At 46.9% G+C, this 19959-nt stretch overlaps 1 protein-coding gene across 4 annotated transcripts in view; it reads left to right on the forward strand.

The window, feature by feature from the left end:
• The first annotated feature begins 264 nt into the window (after positions 1–264).
• Positions 265–19959, forward strand: part of LOC140429210 (toll-like receptor 3) — a 46843-nt gene continuing 27148 nt past the window's right edge. Inside the window, exons 1-3 of one of the 4 annotated variants that reach the window (XM_072515923.1) lie at positions 265–428; positions 2165–2416; positions 3068–3539. In XM_072515923.1, the coding sequence (XP_072372024.1) occupies positions 3105–3539 (435 nt within the window). In that variant the 5' untranslated portion in view covers positions 265–428; positions 2165–2416; positions 3068–3104. The remainder of the gene's footprint in view (positions 429–2164; positions 2417–3067; positions 3540–19959) is intronic. The other 3 variants (XM_072515925.1, XM_072515924.1, XM_072515926.1) reach the window with 3 other exon arrangements.

The following is a 19959-nucleotide window of genomic DNA, read 5'->3' on the forward strand; positions in this document are numbered from 1 at the left end:
TTTACCCCAAACTGCTCAGAATTTCAAGGTGGCCCATCTGGTAATTCCTCTTTTGGTGCAATGACAGAATAATGATAATGGCACTAGACTGCTGATTAATGAACAGCACAAAAAAGGTTTTACATCCTGCATGCAAAGATGGCATTACCCCGCTGAATGTGCCTTCTGCTTCGATCTGTGTGAAGTCCACATTGCAATGGGGAAAGAATAACTCTGCCGTGCATGTGGGTCACTCATTGGTGCTCAGAGCGCCCAATCGGTTCACAACTCTTTTCAACGTGAGGCTGCCTCACCTTCGAGCAAGCACGGCCTGCCAGTCCCGAGTGCCTTCTCACTGGAAAATGAAAGTGTGAGATGGGAAGAAGCCCCATGGAAGTGCCAAATATAGCCCGGCGTCCCGAATCTCTCTGACGCTGCGCCTAGTCCTGGTAAGTGAGCTTCCCCCCTTTACTGTGTGGGCGGCAAGTCGCAGCCAGGGCAGAGTGACTGAGAACCAGTGTGTGGCTCTCGGGACAAACTCAGTGGAAAGGGGCGGGTAGCGAGGGGGAGGGGGGTTGCTGCTGGGTACTGCGGGAAAGAGCAAGCACCCCCCCGCCCCCCGCCCCCGGAGAAACAAGGACGGAGCTGGACAGCCTTCTGCTGCCGACTTTGCTGGTGCACCGTGAAAGGTGCAGCGGACCAATTGGACCGAGAAGGCCCATTGTATTGTGTAGACCCAGCCTCAATTTTAACATTTGTTCAACATGTCTGCCCCAGTACTTGAGAAATTCGTACCCGTGCTGACAGGGGCATTTCCTGTACAATTGGAGTTTAACTTTAACAAGACACCTCAGGAGGAGAATTCTTGCAACTTTGCCTCTTTACAAAAGTGTCAGAGTCGTCGCCATCCACAATGATGTGACATTCGGATGGACGTAGGTTTTACATATCCATGTATTACAGGGTGCCACAACAACGTTTACAAGTTCTTGTGCCATCATGTGGAGATGCCGGTTCGGTTGGACTGGGGTGGGCACAGTAAGAAGTCTTAGAACACCAGGTTAAAGTCCAACAGGTTTGTTTGGAATCCCTAGCTTTCAGAGGTGATGAAGGACCAAGTCCTAGTGCAACAGAGTTGGGGTTTTATGTAGGTTACCGAACAGAGCAAAGTCTCATCGTCACTAACCTGCAGTTCAAAAAAAAAAGAACTGGCATTGTGTCTTGTGTCATTCCCCACCCACCCCTATTTTCAGTGCTGCCAAGAAGCTAATGAACTACTTTTGAAGGGTAGTCAGTGTTCTGTGGAAAGCTGCACATGTTGAATTTGTGTAGAGCTGTTAATAGAGAATGCAGGAGTCGATTTGCACGCAGAAAGGTCCAGCGAACAGCCAGGAGATAGATCATTGCTGAGGGGGATACGTGTTAGTTACTTGCCAATTTGAACCAGCAAGCCCAGATTTCAGAAAGGAAAATTGTGTTCAACAAACCTGATTGAGCCCTTTAATGAGGCAATAACTTTGCTGGAGATTGTGAGGTCAAGTGGGAGGGATGCTGACTTCCAGAACTCCTTTGACAAGTGGAGACTTTAACAAAAGTTTAAAGGGTGTGAAATGAAGGGGAAGGGGAGGGAATTGGATTAAAACCTGGTCAGCAGGAAGGAAACCGAGAATGGAGATAAAGGCCCGATTGGATTGGGTGGAAGTGGTTTCTGTTCTGGAACCACTTCTGTTCTCTGATGATCAGTGACTTCGATATAGGGCTGGAGTGAGGTGCACTGACTGCAGGAGATACTAATGTGGGGAGAGCAGTAAATTATTCTGTGAACTGAAGCGAGCTGCAAGGGAATCTTGAGAAGCTTCTGGAATGGGAATAAGGGTCGAGGCGTGGTGCATTTTAGAGTCCCAAGCAGCCGGATGCCTTCAATATGATAATGGAGGGGGAGGAGGGGGTTTAATGTCTGTTGAGGACCCCTTTCAGAAATGGGTTTCCAGTGGGAGTACAGATCTTGACCACGCCCAGGAATCATCAGTGGCCCTGGCAGCTGCCACATATAGGCAGGGTGAGCAACGTTTTTTTATTTTTATCCTATACTTAGTTGGCTGCCTGCAGAGTGGTGCCTGTTGTATTGTTTTGCTAACCTATTGTGGTTCTAATGTGTCTCAATGCCCTTGGCCTCTGTTTGCAGGTTGATGGGTGGGACTGCAGCCGCCACTGATTTACCTTTTGGCACCTCTTTCAGAAAATATAGGAACCAAAACTGCTAACATTGAAGAAGTGCTGGCTCCAGTTTTTACTTTGCAGATACATATCACTTCCTTATACACGACACGTTTACTTATCATGGGTGGCTGAGTAAATTGGGCTTCTCTTCTCTGGAGTTTAGAAGAAGGAAGGGAGAGTTCATTGAAACCTACACAATTCCGAAGGGGCTTGAAAGGTAAGACACTGAGAGATTGTTTGCATTGGTTGCGGAATCTAAAATGCAGGGGCAGAGTCTCCGGATAAGAGGTCAATCATTTAAGACAGGTGAGGGGAAATTTCTTCACTCAAACGGTTGTGAATCTTTGGAGTTCTCCCCACACAGGGTTGTGCATACTCCAACGTTAAATACTTGGATCAACGCAGATTTGGTCCCGCTGGGAATTGAGGGATATGGGAAGAACGTGGGAAAGTGGGGTTGAATCCCAAGATCAGTTATGATCATCTTGATTGGCGGAGCAGGCTTGATGGGCCGTGTGGTCGACTCCTGATCTGATTTCTTGTGTACTTAAATACCCTTAATATCCTCTTTCTCGTGGCTCATTTCATTTCATTTTCATATTAGTCACAGTGTTGTTTCATTTGTGACATTGTGAACCACTATATTCTTTTTAACTGAGCAAAATGAGGTAGTGCATTTTATCATTTTAACTCTAATACTATAAATGTGTGGTGGTATTATTTATGAAGTTTTACATTGGTCTATGATATTTTATTTCCTAAAGGTTTGTACAATAATGATTTAGTTTACCTGCCCATAAACGCAATGTAAATGCAATTTAAATGAAGAGACTGGAATATTAATAGTTGTGCATTTTTTTTTTGGTAGAATGAGATGCCAAAGATTTCACATCTAACAGGTGAAAATGTATTTCCGGGCCTTCACCTTGTGTTTGGAATTTTATATATTATATTATGGTGTCGTGGCCTCTGAAAATCAATGCAAAATAAAGGATCTGGTCGCTGATTGCAGCCACTTGAAGCTCTCTAACATCCCTTCAGACCTTCCTGTTAACATCACGGTGCTAAATCTCTCCCACAACCAGCTGAAGTCTTTGCCAGCTTCTGTACTATCTACGTACAACCAACTTCGAGCTTTGGATTCTGGATACAATGTCATTACTAAAATCGATGAAAACCTATGCAAGGCTCTGCCATTTCTGCACATGCTGGGATTGGAACACAATCAGTTATCTCATCTGTCTGTGCATTACTTCCCTTACTGCAGCAACCTGACTGAGCTTTACTTGCAGTTCAATAGGATCAAGGAAATCACAGGCGACCCTTTCAAAAGTCTTCAAGTAAGTCTCAGTATTTCTAACACTGGCGAGAGAAATATACAGTAGTCAGAAAATGGTGAATAACGAAAAAGAATGAGTGGAAGCTAGCCAGAGGTGTAAAAATAGATAGCAGAGGTTTGTACTGGTATTTAAACAGGAAAAGAGTAAGTCAAGTGGGTGTTGGTCCTCTGGGAAGTGAGAATGGGGAGTTAATAGAAGATAATAAGGAAACGACAGATGAAATTAACAAATATTTTATTTCTATCTTCACTATAGAGGATACAAAAAACATTCCAGTAATAGCTGTGAATCTGGAGGTGAAGGAGAGAGAGAAACTTGGGGCGGGATTCTCTGATCCTGAGGCTAAGTGTTGCCGGCGTCGGAAACGCCGCTCCAGCTGCTGATCCCGGCGTCAACTGGGTCAGCGCATGCGCAGAGGCTCCCTTCTACGCGCCGGCCCCGACGCAACATGGCATAGAGCTAAAGGGGCCGGCGTGGAAGAAAGGAGGCCACAATGGAGGGCCCCCCCCCCCCCCGGGAAGGCCCGTCGAGAAGGCGTGGCGCAAATCGCGCCGGTCGCGGGGATTTTCCAGCCCAGCCGCAGGCTGAGAGAATCCTGCCCAGGGTGAATTTACAATCACTAAGGAAGTTGTACTGAGCAAACTGATGGAGCTGCGGCTGATAAATGTCCAGGTCATCAAGGACCCCATCCTAGGGTCTTAAAACAGGTTGCTAATGAGGTAGTAGATGCGTTGCTATTAATTTACCAAAATTCACTAGATTCTGGAAAGGTTCCATCAGAGTGTAAAGCAGCAAACGTAACCCCTCTATTCAAGGAGGGAGAGAGTAAACTATAGGCCATTTGACTTACAGCTGTCATGGGAAGATGTTAGAATTGATCACTGGAGGTTATGGCTGGGCACTTGGAGAAAATCAGAGTAATCAGTAAGAGTTAGCATTGTTTTGTGAAAGGGAAATCATGTTTAACCAATTTATTGGAGTTCTTTGAAGGAGTAACATATGCTGTACAGAGAACAAAGAAAATTACAGCACAGGAACAGGCCCTTCGGCCCTCCCAGCCTGCGCCGATCCAGATCCTTTATCTAAACCTGTCGCCTATTTTCCAAGGATCTACTTCACTTTGTTCCCCGCCCGTTCATATATCTGTCTAGATGCATCTTAAATGATGCTATCGTGCCCGCCTCTACCACCTCCGCTGGCAAAGCGTTCCAGGCACCCACCACCCTCTGCGTAAAACACTTTCCACACACATCTCCCTTAAACGTTCCCCCTCTCACCTTGAAATCGTGACCCCTTGTAATTGACACCCCCACTCGTGGGAAAAACTTGTTGCTATCCACCCTGTCCATACCTCTCATAATTTTGTAGACCTCAATCAGGTCCCCCCTCAACCTCCGTCTTTCCAACGAAAACAATCCTAATCTACGGAACCTTTCTTCATAGCTAGCACCCTCCATACCAGGCAACATCCTGGTGAACCTCCTCTGCACCCTCTCTAAAGCATCCATATCCTTCTGGTAATGTGGCGACCAGAACGGCACGAAGTATTCCAAATGTGGCCTAACCAAAGTCCTATACAACTGTAACATGACCTGCCGGCTCTTGCACTCAATACCCCGTCCGATGAAGGCAAGCATGCTGTATGCCTTCTTGACCTCTATCGACCTGCATTGCCACCTTCAGTGTACAATGGACCTGAACTCCCAGATCTCTCTGTACATCAATTTTCCCCAGGACTCTTCCATTGACCGTATAGTCCGCTCTTGAATTAGATCTTCCAAAATGCATCACCTCACATTTGCCTGGATTGAACTCCATCTGCCATTTCTCTGCCCAACTCTCCAATCTATCTATGTTTTGCTGTATTCTCTGACAGTCCACCTCGCTATCTGCAACTCCACCAATCTTAGTATCATCTGCAAACTTGCTAATCAGACCACCTATACCTTCGTCCAGATCATTTATGTATATCACAAACAACAGTGGTCCGAGCACGGATCCCTGTGGAACACCACTAGTCACCTTTCTCCATTTTGAGACACTCCCTTCCACCACTACTCTCTGTCTCCTGTTGCCCAGCCAGTTCTTTATCCATCTAGCTAGTACACCCTGAACCCCATACGACTTCACTTTTTCCATCAACCTGCCATGGGAAACTTTATCAAACGCCTTACTGAAGTCCATGTATATGACATCTACAGCCCTTCCCTCATCAACTACCTTTGTCACTTCCTCAAATAATTCTATTAGATTTGTAAGACTTGACCTTCCCTGCACAAAACCATTTTGCCTATCACTGATAAGTCTATTTTCTTCCAAATGTGACTGGATCCTATCCCTCAGTATCTTCTCCAACAGTTTGCCTACCACTGACGTCAAGCTCACAGGTCTATAATTCCCTGGATTATTCCTGCTACCATTCTTAAACAAAGGGACAACATTAGCAATTCTCCAGTCCTCCGGGACCACACCTGTGCTCAAGGATGCTGCAAAGATATCTGTTAAGGCCCCAGCTATTTCGTCCCTCGCTTCCCTCAGTAACCTGGGATAGATCCCATCCGGACCTGGGGACTTGTCCACCTTAATGCCTTTTAGAATACCCAAAACTTCCCCCTTCCTTATGCCGACTTGACCTCGAGTATTTAAACATCCACCCTAGCCGCAACATCCGTCATGTCCCTCCCCTTGGTGAATACTGATGCAAAGTACTCATTAAGAATCTCATCCATTTCCTCTGACTCCACGCATAAATTCCCTCTTTTGTCTTTGAGTGGCCCAATCCTTTCTCTAGTTACCCTCTTGCTCCTTGTATAACAATTAACCCTGTTAGCCAAAGATATTTCATGACCCCTTTTAGCCCTCTTTATTGTGCGTTTGAGATTTGTCCTACTTTCCCGATATTCCTCCAAAGCTTCATCAGTTTTAAGTCACCTAGACCTTATGTATGCTTCCTTTTTCATCTTAGCTAGTCTCACAATTCCACCCGCCATCCATGGTTCCCTAATCTTGCCATTTCTATCCCTCATTTGCACTCTAATCAACGTTTCCTTAAAAGACTCACACATTTCAAATGTGGATTTACCCTTAAACAGCTGCTCCCAATCCACATTCCCTAGCTCCTGCTGAATTTTGTTATACTTGACCTTTCCCCAATTTGGCACTCTTCCTTTAGGACCGTCTTTGTCCATGAGTATTCTAAAACTTACGGAATTGTGATCGCTATTCCCAAAGTAATCACCGACTGAAACTTCAACCACCTGGCCGGGATCATTCCCCAATACCAGGTCCAGTATGGCCCCTTCCCGAGTTGGACTATTTACATACTGCTCTAAAAAACTCTCCAGGATGCTCCTTACAAATTCTGCTCCATCTACGCCTCCAACACTACATGAGTCCTATTCAATGTTGGGGAAGTTAAAATCTTCCATCACGACCACCCTATTGCTCTTACATTTTTCTATAATCTGTCTACATATTTGTACCTCGGCTTCACGTTCACTTTTGGGAGGCCTGTTGTAAAGTCCCAACAATGTTACTGCACCCTTCCTATTTCTTAGCTCTACCCATATTGCCTCAGTGCTCGAATACTCCTTTGTGCCCTCCTTAATCACAGCTGTGATATCATCTCTGACTAGTAATCCTCTGACCCCTTTTGCCTCCCTCTCTATCCCTCCTGAAGCATCTATACCGTGGGATATTTAGTTGCCAGTCTTGCCCTTCCCTCAACCAAGTCTCAGTAATACCAATAACATCATATTCCCAGGTATTAATCCAAGCCCTATTTTCATCTGACTTACCTGCTACACTTCTTGCATTGAAACAAATGCACCTCAGACCACCTGTTCCTTTGCATTCATCATCTCTTCCCTGTCTACTCCTCCCCTTAGTCACATTGAGTTTATTATCTAGTACCTTACTGGCTTTAGTTGCTGCCTCTTTACTGACCTCGAACCTCCTAATCTGGTTCCCATCCCCTTGCCACATTAGTTTAAAACCTCCCCAACAGTGTCAGCAAAAGCACTAGGATATTGGTTCCAGTCCTGCCCAGGTGTAGACCATCCGATTTGTAATGGTCCCACCGCCCCCAGAACCGGTTCCAATGTCCCAGAAATCTGAACCCCTCCCTCCTGCACCATCTCTCAAGCCACGTATTCATTCTGACTATTCTTGAATTTCTACTCTGACTGTCTTGTGGCACTGGTAGCAATCCTGAGATTACTACCTTTGAGGTCCTGCTTTTTAAATTATCTCCTAACTCCCTAAATTCCGATTGTAGGACCTCATCCCGTTTTTTTACCTATATCGTTGGTGCCTATATGCACCACGACAGCTGGCTGTGCACCCGGGAGGCAACATACCATTCGGGAGTCTCGTTATCAACCACAGAAACGCCTGTCTACTCCCCTTACGATTGAATCCCCTATGACTATAGCCCTGCCAGTCTTTTTCCCGCCCTTCTGTGCAGCAGAGCCAGCCACGGTGCCATGAGCCTGGCTACTACTGCCTTCTCCTGGTGAGTCATCTCCCCCAACAGTATCCAAAACAGTATACCTTTTTTGGAGGGAGATGACCGCAGGGGACCCTATGCACTGCCTTCCTGCTCTTTCTCTGCCTTTTGGTCACCCATTCCCTGTCTCCCTCACCAATCCTAATCAACTCACTGAACTGCTATCCACGGCCTCCTCAGCATCGCGGATGCTCCAAAGTGAGTCCATCCGCAGCTCCAGAGCCGTCATGTGGTCTAACAGGAGCTGCAGCTGGACACACTTCCCGCACATGAAGGAGTCAGGGGCATCGGCCGCGTCCCTGAACTCCCATATTGAGCACGAGGAGCATAACACGGGTCTGCCTGCAGCATCCAGCAGAGGGCAGTAGAGAGGAGAGCGGCGGGGACTCAGTGAAAGAGCGCAAGGAGAGCGGCAGAGACTCCGTGAAAGAGCACGAGGAGAGCGGCGGGGACACAGGATAAAAGAGTGCGAGGAGAGCGGTGGGGACACTGGATAAAAGAGCACAAGGAGAGCTGCGGGGACACAGGATAAAAGAGCGCAAGGAGAACGGCGGGGACACAGGATAAAAGAGCGCGAGGAGAGCGGCGGGGACACAGCTGCCGACGAAGCGGTCTTCAGATTTTCAGCAGGAGCAGTGGCCAGGGGTCTGTCGGGAAGGTAAGTTTTCCTCTTTACAAACTTTAAAAACTTACCGTGAAGAGTGACATCACAGCAAAGCAGTGACCTGATTGGCTGGTAAGGAAAGTGCTCCAATTAGCAGTAGCTGGGAGAAATTTAACTCTTTTTTTTTTTGTGTTGGTAAGTATTGTGATTGGTAAGTAAAATCTTTATTCCTTTCACTTATTCATTATTTGATATATTTGTAATCAGTTAAGGTAAAGTTTAAAAATGGCAGGAGCGCTCTCATCGCGCTCTTTTATCCTGTGTCCCCACCGCTCTGCTCGCGCTCTTTAAGTGACTCTCAGCCGCTCTCCTCGCACTCTTTCACTGAGTCCCCGCCACTCGCCTCGCGTTCCTCTCTACTGCCCTCTGCTGGATGCTTGCCTTGACTTGAATGCACTGATACAAATTTTCCCAGCAACAGCCAATCAACAGCTCCTGTCTGTTGCCCTCTGCTGGATGCTTGCCTTGACTTGAATACCCAGGGTGTCTTGCTCAGGTACACTTTCTGGATGCAGTGACCGCAATGTACTGTTGCAAATTTTCCCCACCACAGCGAATCAGCAGCTCCTCTCTCCTGTCCTTTGCTGGATGCTTGCCTTGACTTGAACACCTAGGGTGGCTTGCTCAGGTACGCTTTCTGGATGCAGTGACCGCAATGCACTAATGCAACTTTTTCCCGCAACAGCCAATCAGCAGCTCCTCTCTACTGCTCTCTGCTGGATGCTTGCCTTGACTTGAACACCTAGGGTGTCTTGCTCAGGTACACTTTCTGGATGCTGTGGCCGCAATGCACTGATGCAAATTTGCCCCACAACTTTTTTTTTTTAATTCAAAAAAATATACTTTATTCATAACATTTATCATAAGCATTACAGAGCATTTCGAATTGTCTTGACTGTACATTTCCGTCAGAGCTACACATTGCCTTGACTTTCTTCCATTCAATTTTGATGATATTATACACATATCATTCTTTACATTACAATTCCTTCTTAAATATTTACATTGTCATGTTTGTTTTATACATTGGAGTGTTGGTGGCCCAGACCGAGGGGGGTTTACACTGTTACCCGCCCCTCGGTGTACATTTGCTGGAAAGACCTTACACAGTGGTCTTTCCCCATTGCGCCTTGGCGGCAGCTGCCCCAAGCTTGCGTGCGTCCCTCAGCACGTAGTCCTGGACCTTGGAATGTGCCAGTCTGCAACACTCGGTCGGGGACAATTCTTTGCACTGGAAGATCAGCAAGTTTCGGGAAGACCAAAGAGCGTCTTTCACCGAGTTGATTACCTTCCAGCAGCAGTTGATATTTGTCTCGGTGTGTCCCTGGAAACAGTCCATAGAGCACAGAATCCTGTGTCACAGAGCTGTTCGGGATGAACCTTGACAAATACCACTGCATCTCTCGCCAGACCTTCTTTGCAAAGGCACATTCCACAAGGAGGTGTGTGACCGTCTCATTTCCCCCACAGCCACTCTGAGGGCAGCGTGCATTGGCGCAGAGCCTTCGGGTGTGCATGAAGAATCTGACAGGGAGGGCCCTTCTCACCACCAGCCAAGCTAGGTCTTGGTGCTTGTTTGAAAGTTCTGGTGATGAGGTGTTCTGCCAGATGACTCTGGCAGTCTGCTCAGGGAACCATCCAACGTCCTCCACGGTCTCCTTTTCCCTGAGGGCCTCGAGGACATTACGTGCTGACCACTGCTTCATTGCCTTGTGGTCAAAGGTGTTTTTCTTCAAAAGCTTTTCCACTAAGGACAGGTGGTACGGTACGGTCCAACTACTTGGAGCGTTCCGCGGCAATGAGGCCAGGCCCATCCTTCGTAACACCGGGGACAGGTTGAACCTCAGTATGTAGTGACACTTGGTGTTTGCATACTGGGGGTCCACGCACAGCTTGATGCAGCTGGACACAAAGGTGGCCAACAGGATGAGGGAGGCGTTGGGTACGTTCCGCCCTCCCTTCTCCAGAGGTTTGTACATGGTGTCCCTTCGGACACGGTCCATCTTGGATCTCCAGATGAATTTGAAGATGGCTCGGGTGATTGCTCCGGCATAGGGTCGGGTTATGGGCCAGACCTTCGCCACGTGCAGTAGCACCGAGAGTACCTCACACCTGATGACCAGGGTTTTGCCCGCAATGGAGCGGAGCATTGCTCCCACCAGCCCAGTTTCTGCCTTGCCTTTGCTATGCGCTCCTCCCAGGTTTTGGTGCACGCCCCAGCAGCTCCGAACCATATCCCCAGCACCTTCAGGTAATCTGACCTGACAGTGAAGGGGATAAAGGACCGGTCGGCCCAGTTCCCAAAGAACATGGCCTCGCTCTTGCCACGGTTTACCTTGGCTCCCGAGGCCAGTTCAAACTGGTCGCAGGTGGTCAAGAGCCTGCGTACAGATGCAGGATCTGAGCAGAAGACAGGCAATCAGCAGCTCCTCTCTACTGCCCTCTGCTAGATGCTTGCCTTGACTTGAACATCTAGGGTTTCTTGCTCAGGTACACTTTCTGGATGCAGTGACCGCAATGCACTGATGCAAATTTTCCCCGCAACAGCCAATCAGCAGCTCCTCTCTACTGCCCTCTGCTGGATGCTTGCCTTGACTTGAACACCTGGGGTGTCTTGCTCAGGTACACTTTCTGGATGCAGTGACCGCAATGCACTGATGCAAATTTTTCCCGCAACAGCCAATCAGCAGCAGCTCCCTACTGCCCTCTGCTGGATGCTTGCCTTTACTTGAACACCTAGGGTGCACTTTCTGGATGCAGTGACCGCAATGCACTGATGCAAATATTCCCCGCAACAGCCAATCAGCAGCTCCTCTCTACTGCCCTCTGCTGGATGCTTGCCTTGACTTGAACACCTAGGGTGTCTTGCTCAGGTACACATTCTGGATGCAGTGACCGCAATGCACTGATGCAAATTTTCCCCACAACAGCCAATCAGCAGCTCCTCTCTACTGCCCTCTGCTGTATATAAAGGAGAGCCTGTAGACGTCCTATGCTTGCATTTCCAGAAGGAATTTGAAGAGTGCGGCATGGTAGCACAGTGGTTCACACTGTTGCTTCACACGCCAGGGACCTGAGTTCGATTCCCACCTTGGATCACTGTCTGTGCGGAGTCTGAACGTTTCCCCATATCTGCGTGGGTCTCCTCCGGGTGCCCCAGTTTCCTTCCCCCAAGTCCAGAATGACGTGCTTGTTAGGTAATTTGGACATTCTGAATTCTCCCTCAGTGTACCTGAACAGGCGCCAGAGTGTGGCAACTTGGGGATTTTCAAAGTAATGTCATTGCAGTGTTAATGTAAGCCTACTTGTGCACTAATAAAGATTATTATTATTATTCTAGTCAAAGGTTATTGGAGAAAATAAAAGCTCATGACATAGGAAGCAACATATTAGTCGAGATAGATGATTAGCTGGCTGTCAGAAAACAGAGTATGCATAAATGGCTCTTTTTCTGATTGGCACGATGTGATGGTCGTGTCCCACAGGGTGTGTGCTAGGGCCTCAACTTTTCACAATTTATATCAATGACTTAGATGAGGGGAGAAAAGGCATGGTAGCTGAATTTGCAGATGATACAAAGAAAGGTGGGGAAATATAATGTGAAGAAGATACATGGAAGTTCCAGACAGATATAGATAGGTTGAGTAAGTGGGCAAAAATCTGGCAGGCGGAGTATAATGTGAGAAAATATGAAGTTGGAGGGGCTGGTTTAGCACACTGGGCTAAATTGCTGGCTTTTAAAGCAGACCAAGGCAGGCCAGCAGCACGGTTCAATTCCCGTACCAGCCTCCCTGAATGTGGCAACTAGGGGCTTTTCACAGTAACTTCATTGAAGCCTACTCGTGACAATAAGCGATTTTCTTTTCATCTCATTCATTTTCATTTCAAGTTATTCACTTTGGCAGGTAGAATAAAAAGGCAGAATATTATTTAAATGAGAGTGATTGCTGAGTCCCGAGGTACAGAGGTCACAAAATGTTAGTATGCAAAAGTGCAGCATGTAATCAAGAAGACTAATAGAATGCTGTCCTTTATTACAAGAATTGAACATAAAATTAAAGATGCTATCCTTCAGTTATGCAGGGCATTGGTGAGACCACATCTTGAATACTGTGTGCAGGTTTGGTCTCTTTATTTAAGGAAAGACGTAAATGCAGTGGAGGTGGTTCAGAGGAGTGTAGGGGGTTGTGAGAGTCTCTTTCAGAGTTTCACTTGGGTTCAAAGCTGTACTCGACGTGACAGGAATGAGTGACTATGACAAGTGTTGCGTTAAAACAACAATTTTATTGAACATTGAATAATGATTATAATGATCATAATGTGATAATTATAATTGAGAGTATGTATGAAAACATTTTTTAAAAGAAGTAGAAAGAAAGAAAGATAACTATTGAAAGGAGAAAGCACACTGTATATATCTGAAGAAAGGAAGACAGACAGATTTGGCAATTAATGAGGTGCTCCATCAAAAGTTATTGCGGAAAATGAAAGCTCATGGCACTCCCACAAAAGCTCCCCAAATTGGTGCACACTTTACCATCCCCTTCGCGCATACATTACCGAGTCACTGAGTAATCCCAATGGGTGGGCACTCCGTTCCTATCCCTTCCTCTTGTCTTCCAGAGGATGATTGTTCCACTATGGCTGCAAACCCAAAACTCCAAAGCCACATCCCTTTTAAGCTGAATTTCTGGTTCATTCCAGCCACTCGAGGCCTGGTGCACAGTCTTTCCCAAAACAAACCTCACCTCTTACAACCTCTTCTCACAAGGACTACAAGTTAAAGCAGGCTTCACGCTATCCAAGCTGTTTACGCAGCTCCTGGTGGTGTCTTCACGTCTGCCATCAATCAACTGTGATGTCCATCAATTAAACTTCAACTTCTGACCAGAGCTACGGATCAGAGGATAGGGTAGCTGTTGAACAGGCAGAAATAGTATGCAGCGAGTCTGTAAGGAAGGATAGATAGTTGATGGGGCAAAGTTGCACTCAGTGGAATGGGTTAAAGTGCGTCTGTTTCAATGCAAGGAGTATCAGGAATAAGGGAGATGAACTTAAAGAGCATGGATCCGTACTTGGAACTACAATGTTGTGACCATTATGGAGACATGGATTTCACAGAGGCAGGAATGGTTGTTAGATGTTCTGGGGTTTAGATGTTTTAAGAAGAATAGGAAGGGAGGTAAAAGAGGAGAGGGAGTGGCACTGTTAATTGGGGAGTGCACCACAGCTGCAGAAAAGGAGGTAGTTGAGGAGGGTTTGTCTACTGAGTCAGTATGGGTGGAAGTTCGAAACAAGAAAGGAGCAGTCACTTTATTGGGAGTTTTCTATAGATCCGCCAATAGCAGCAGAGAGATGGAGGAACAGATTGGATGGCAGATCTTGGAAAGATGCAGAAGTAACAGAGTTGTTGTCATGGGTGACTTTAACTTTCCTAATATTGACTGGAACCTCCTTAATGCAAATGTTTTAGATGGAGCAGAATTTGTCAGGTGTATCCAGGAAGGATTCCTGACTCAATATGTAGATAGGTCGATTAGGGGAGAGGCCATATTGTATTTGGTACTTGGCAACGAACCAGGCAAGTGTCAGATGTCTCGGTGAGAGAGAATTTCGATGACAGTGACCACAACTCCTTGACTTTTACCCTAGTCATGAAGAGGGATTGGAACAGACAATATGGGAAGGTATTTAATTGGGGGAGGGGAAAATATACTGCTATTAGACAAAAACTGGGGAGCAAAAATTGGGAACAGATGTTCTCAGGGAAATGCACAACAGTAATGTGGGGGTTGTTTAAGGGGCGCCTGCGAGTGCTGGATAGTTTTGTCCCACTGAGACAAGGAAGGAATGGTAAGATGAAGGAGCCTTGGCTGACAAGAGAAATGGAGCTTCTAGTCAAGAGGAAGAAGGAAGCTTACGTAAGGTTGAGGAAGTAAGGAACTGCCACTGCTCTAGAGGATTAAAAGGTAGTCAGAAAGGAACGCAAAAATGGACTTAGGAGAGCTAGAAGTGGGCACGAAAAACTCCCAAGTGGGAAGGGTTAGGGGAAACCCCAAGGCGTTCTACACTTATGTGAGAAATAAAAGGATGATCAGAGTGAGAGTAGGGCCGATCAAGGATATTGGAGGGGACTTGTGCCTAGAGTCTGAGGACATAGGGGAGGCCCTAAATGAATATTTTGATTCAGTATTCACTGGAGAGAGGGACTTTGTTGCTTGTGAGAACAGCGTGAACCAGGTTAATGCACTCAAACAGGTTGATATTAAGAAGGAGGATGTGCTGGAAATTTTGAAAGGCACAGGGTAGATAAGTCCCCTGGACCAGTCGGGATATACAAAAGGTTACTACGGGAAGCAACAGAGGAGATTGCTGCACCGTTGGTGATGGTCTTTGCATCCTCACTCTCCACTGGAGTAGTACCGGATGATTGAAGGGAGGCGAATGTTGTTCCCCTATTCAAGAAAGGAAATAGGGAGATCTCTGGGAATTAATGACCAGTCAGTCTTACGTCTGTGGTGGGCAAAATACTGGAAAGGATTCTGAGAGATAGGATTTATGATTATTTAGAAAAAACATAGTTTCATTAAAGATAGTCAGCATGGCTTTGTGAGGGGCAGGTTATGCTTCACAAGCCTCTTTGAATTCTTTGTGAGGATGTGATGAGACACATTGATGGAGGTCGGGCAATGGATGTGGTGTATATGGATTTCAGTAAGGCATTTGATAAGGTTTCCCATGGTAGGCTCATTCAGAAAGTTAGGGGGCATGGGATACAGGGAAATTTGGCTGTCTGGATACAGAATTGGCTGGCCGAAAGAAGAATGCGAGTGGTAGTGGATGCAAAGTATTATGCCTGGGGGTCGGTGACCAGTGGTGTCCCGCAGGGATCTATTCTGGGACCTCTGCTCTTGTGTTTTTTATAAATGACTTGAATGAGGAAGTGGAAGGGTGGGTTAGTAAGTTTGCCGATGACTCGAAGGTTGGTGGAGTTGTAGATAGCGTCTGTCATAATATCGACTCATGTATAAAATGAGATACAGACAGGCAGTGACTGACACACAGAATAACCAATAAACACACAGGACACAGAACAACCAATCACCAGACAGGACACTGCAGGGGACACCACCACTATAAAACACACGAGGCATCAAGACTCTGTCTCTTCTCACTGGATACAGCTACAGAGATAGTCCGGGTGCACAGTGCAGTGAGCACTGTCTCCATGTGACAGAGAGCCAGTCTGGTCAAGCGAGAGAGAGGTTATCAGTTTAGATTAATAGAGTGTCAACCCACAGCAGATTATGTACAGCAATCAGCAGGTTCAATAAAACAGTGTTGGACCATCTCCTGTGTCGGAAGCCTGTTTCTCGTCTCACTGCACCCAGTTGCAGTCAGTGTTAAACCAACTCATATAACACATCAGTGTCAAGGGCTGTTGCAGGTTACAACAGGACATTGACAGGATGCAGAGCTGGGCTGAGAAGTGGCAGATGGAGTTCAACCTAGATAAATGTGAAGTGATTCATTTTGGAAGGTGAATTTGAATGCTGAATACAGGGTTAAAGGCAGGATTCTTGGAAGTGTGGAGGGACAGAGGGATCTTCGGGTCCACGTACATAGATCCCTCAAAGTTGCCACCCAGGTTGATCGGGTTGTAAAGAAGGTGTTTGGTGTGTTGGCTTTCATTAACAGGGGGATTGAGAGCTGTGAGGTTTTGCTGCAGCTTTATAAAACCCTGGTTAGACCACAGTTGGAATATTGTGTCCAGTATTAGTGAGAGGCAGCACGGTTTTGTGAAGGGGAGGTCGTGTCTCACTAACTTGATAGAGTTTTTCGAGGAGGTCACTAAGATGATTGATGCAGGTAGGGCAGTAGATGTTGTCTATATGGACTTCAGTAAGGCCTTTGACAAGGTCCCTCATGGTAGACTAGTACAAAAGGTGAAGTCACACGGGATCAGGGGTGAACTGGCAAGGTGGATACAGAACTGGCTAGGCCATAGAAGGCAGAGGGTAGCAATGGAGGGATGCTTTTCTAATTGGAGGGCTGTGACCAGTGGTGTTCCACAGGGATCAGTGCTGGGACCTTTGCTCTTTGTAGTATATATAAATGATTTGGAGGAAAATGTAACTGGTCTGATTAGTAAGTTTGCAGACGACACAAAGGTTGGTGGAATTGCGGATAGCGATGAGGACTGTCTGAGGATACAGCAGGATTTAGATTGTCTGGAGACTTGGGCGGAGAGATGGCAGATGGAGTTTAACCTGGACAAATGTGAGGTAATGCATTTTGGAAGGGCTAATGCAGGTAGGGAATATACAGTGAATGGTAGAACCCTCAAGAGTATTGAAAGTCAAAGAGATCTAGGAGTACAGGTCCACAGATCACTGAAAGGGGCTACACAGGTGGAGAAGGTAGTCAAGAAGGCATACGGCATGCTTGCCTTCATTGGCCGGGGCATTGAGTATAAGAATTGGCAAGTCATGTTGCAGCTGTATAGAACCTTAGTTAGGCCACACTTGGAGTATAGTGTTCAATTCTGGTCGCCACACTACCAGAAGGATGTGGAGGCTTTAGAGAGGGTGCAGAAGAGATTTACCAAAATGTTGCCTGGTATGGAGGGCATAAGCTATGAGGAGCGATTGAATAAACTCGGTTTGTTCTCACTGGAACGAAGGAGGTTGAGGGGCGACCTGATAGAGGTATACAAAATTATGAGGGGCATAGACAGAGTGGATAGTCAGAGGCTTTTCCCAGGGTAGAGGGGTCAATTACTAGGGGGCATAGGTTTAAGGTGAGAGGGGCAAAGTTTAGAGTAGATGTACGAGGCAAGTTTTTTACGCAGAGGGTAGTGGGTGCCTGGAACTCACTACCGGAGGAGGTAGTGGAGGCAGGGACGATAGGGACATTTAAGGGGCATCTTGACAAATATATGAATAGGATGGGAATAGAAGGATACGGACCCAGGAAGTGTAGAAGATTGTAGTTTAGTCGGGCAGTATGGTCGGCACGGGCTTGGAGGGCCGAAGGGCCTGTTCCTGTGCTGTACATTTCTTTGTTCTTTGTTTGTTCTTGTCGCCTCATTATAGGAAGGATGTGGATGCTTTGGAAAAGGTGCAGATGAGATTTACCAGGATGCTGCCTGGACTGGAGGGCATGTCTTATGACGAAAGGTTTAGGGAGCTCGGGCTTTTCTCACTGGAGCGAAGAAGGAAGAGAGGTGACTTGATAGAGTTGCACAGGGTGATCAGAGGCATGGATAGAGGGGATAGCCAAAGACTTTTCCCCAGGGTGTAAATGGCTGCCACGATGGGGCATAGTTTTACGGTGATTGGACGACGGTATAGGGGAGATGTCAGAGGTCGGTTCTTTACACAGAGAGTGGTGGGTGTGTGGAATGCACTGCCAGTAGATGTGGTGGAGTCAGAGTCATTAGGGACATTTAAGCGACTCTTGGACAGGCACATGGACAGCAGTAAATGGAAGGGGTGTAGGTTAGGTTGATGTTAGATTAGGATAAATGGTTGGCACAACATCGTGGGCTGGAGGGCCTGTACTGTGATGTACTGTTCTATGTTCTGTGATGCTTCAAATGACCACACCAGATAAAATCACTCGGCGACTTGGTCTGTAGCTCATGGGTCAAAGAATGCAGTGGAACAGTACCTCTGACCACAACAAAAAAGAACTAATTTTCGTCTTTTACCTGAAAAAAGTGGGGGGAAAAGGATTTAGTGTAAATCCCAGTTGTGTTGGTCCGTATGGAAAGCAAGGACTAGAAAATCGGGTCACTACTGATTATTCAATCAAAGCGTGATCATTGTTGGGTTAAGATTAATGTAAAGATCAAAGCAAGAGAATAAAAAATGATCTCAGATATTCACTATAGGCTTAAATTGGAGTTTTTACATTCTCCCCGTGTGTGCGTGGGTTTCCTCCTGGAGCTCAGGTTTCCTCCCACAGTCCAAAGATGTGCAGGATAGGTGGATTGACCATGGTCAATGCACGGGGTTACAGTGATGGGGCAGGGGACTGAGCCTGGGTGGGGTGCTCTTTCAGAGGGTCGGTGCAGACTCGATGGGCTGAATGGCAGTAGGGATTCTATGGACTAGCCCAGCACATTCTGACTCACAGGAGTCAGAACCCCCAGGACCTCCAGCACACCCAAAAACCCACACCCCAGCCGATCCTGCCCTTCACCAGCCACCCCCCCCCCCCTCCTCCCCCATTTACACTAAAAAGATTACACCACCCTCAGCCAGGGAGACACCATCACTGAAAAGAAGAGGAATCAACAAGACACCCAATAATTGACGCCCTGCAAGTGTGGCCGAATCCCTCCCTCAGGTACAATAGGGGAACCACCCATAGACCACCCGACTGGAACAGGATATGTAACAGCACACTGCTCACACAGGTGAAGAGAAGAAGGAAAAACAAACATTAATGGAAGAAAGTCCAAGCTGAGCCAGGAATATTATCTAGCACTGCACATCATGGCAAGAAGGATATTAAGGGACACGGCGATGCTGCCTCAAAGAGATATAAACACTGCTTCCACATGGAAAACCCAACCACAATGAGGAGGACACTCAGGGAAACCACTTGGAGGAGGGTGCCTAACTCCCGCATCAAACCTACCTCCACACGAGGGAAGGGCTTCAACAATGTAGAGGCATGGCAAACAGTCTCTCTCTTCAACAAATCAGTCAAGGATTAATCAAACCCACCTCCGCCGCACCGCCACTCAATTCTTCCTGATAGCACAAAAGGAAAAAAAGGCCCCATAAAAAACACACCAACCTCGAGGAAGAGTCAGAAGGGACCCAGTTCTCTCCAGGATACATAGTCTGCCCAGGCCACCAAAGGAGAAAGGCACGGACTCTTAAATGCAAAATAATAAACAAACAAAATAAAGACCAGATACAGTAATCTCTAACTGGGGGTGACTATCCTCAATCTCAGTGAGGACTTAACCAACCCTATCATCCAACTCCACACCAACCATCCACCCACCACCCTACCGCAGCTCCACTAGCCTTGATTATAAACGAGATACTCTCCCTTCCCATAACCGGAAGGATTATAACACATAATGGGCAGCACGGTAGCATTGTGGATAGCACAATTGCTTCACGGCTCCAGGGTCCCAGGTTCGATTCCGGCTTGGGTCACTGTCTGTGCAGAGTCTGCACATCCTCCCCCTGTGTGCGTGGGTTTCCTCTGGGTGCTCCGGTTTCCTC

This window comes from Scyliorhinus torazame, chromosome 9 (genome assembly GCF_047496885.1).
Source record: "Scyliorhinus torazame isolate Kashiwa2021f chromosome 9, sScyTor2.1, whole genome shotgun sequence".
Taxonomy (NCBI): Eukaryota; Metazoa; Chordata; class Chondrichthyes; order Carcharhiniformes; family Scyliorhinidae; genus Scyliorhinus; species Scyliorhinus torazame.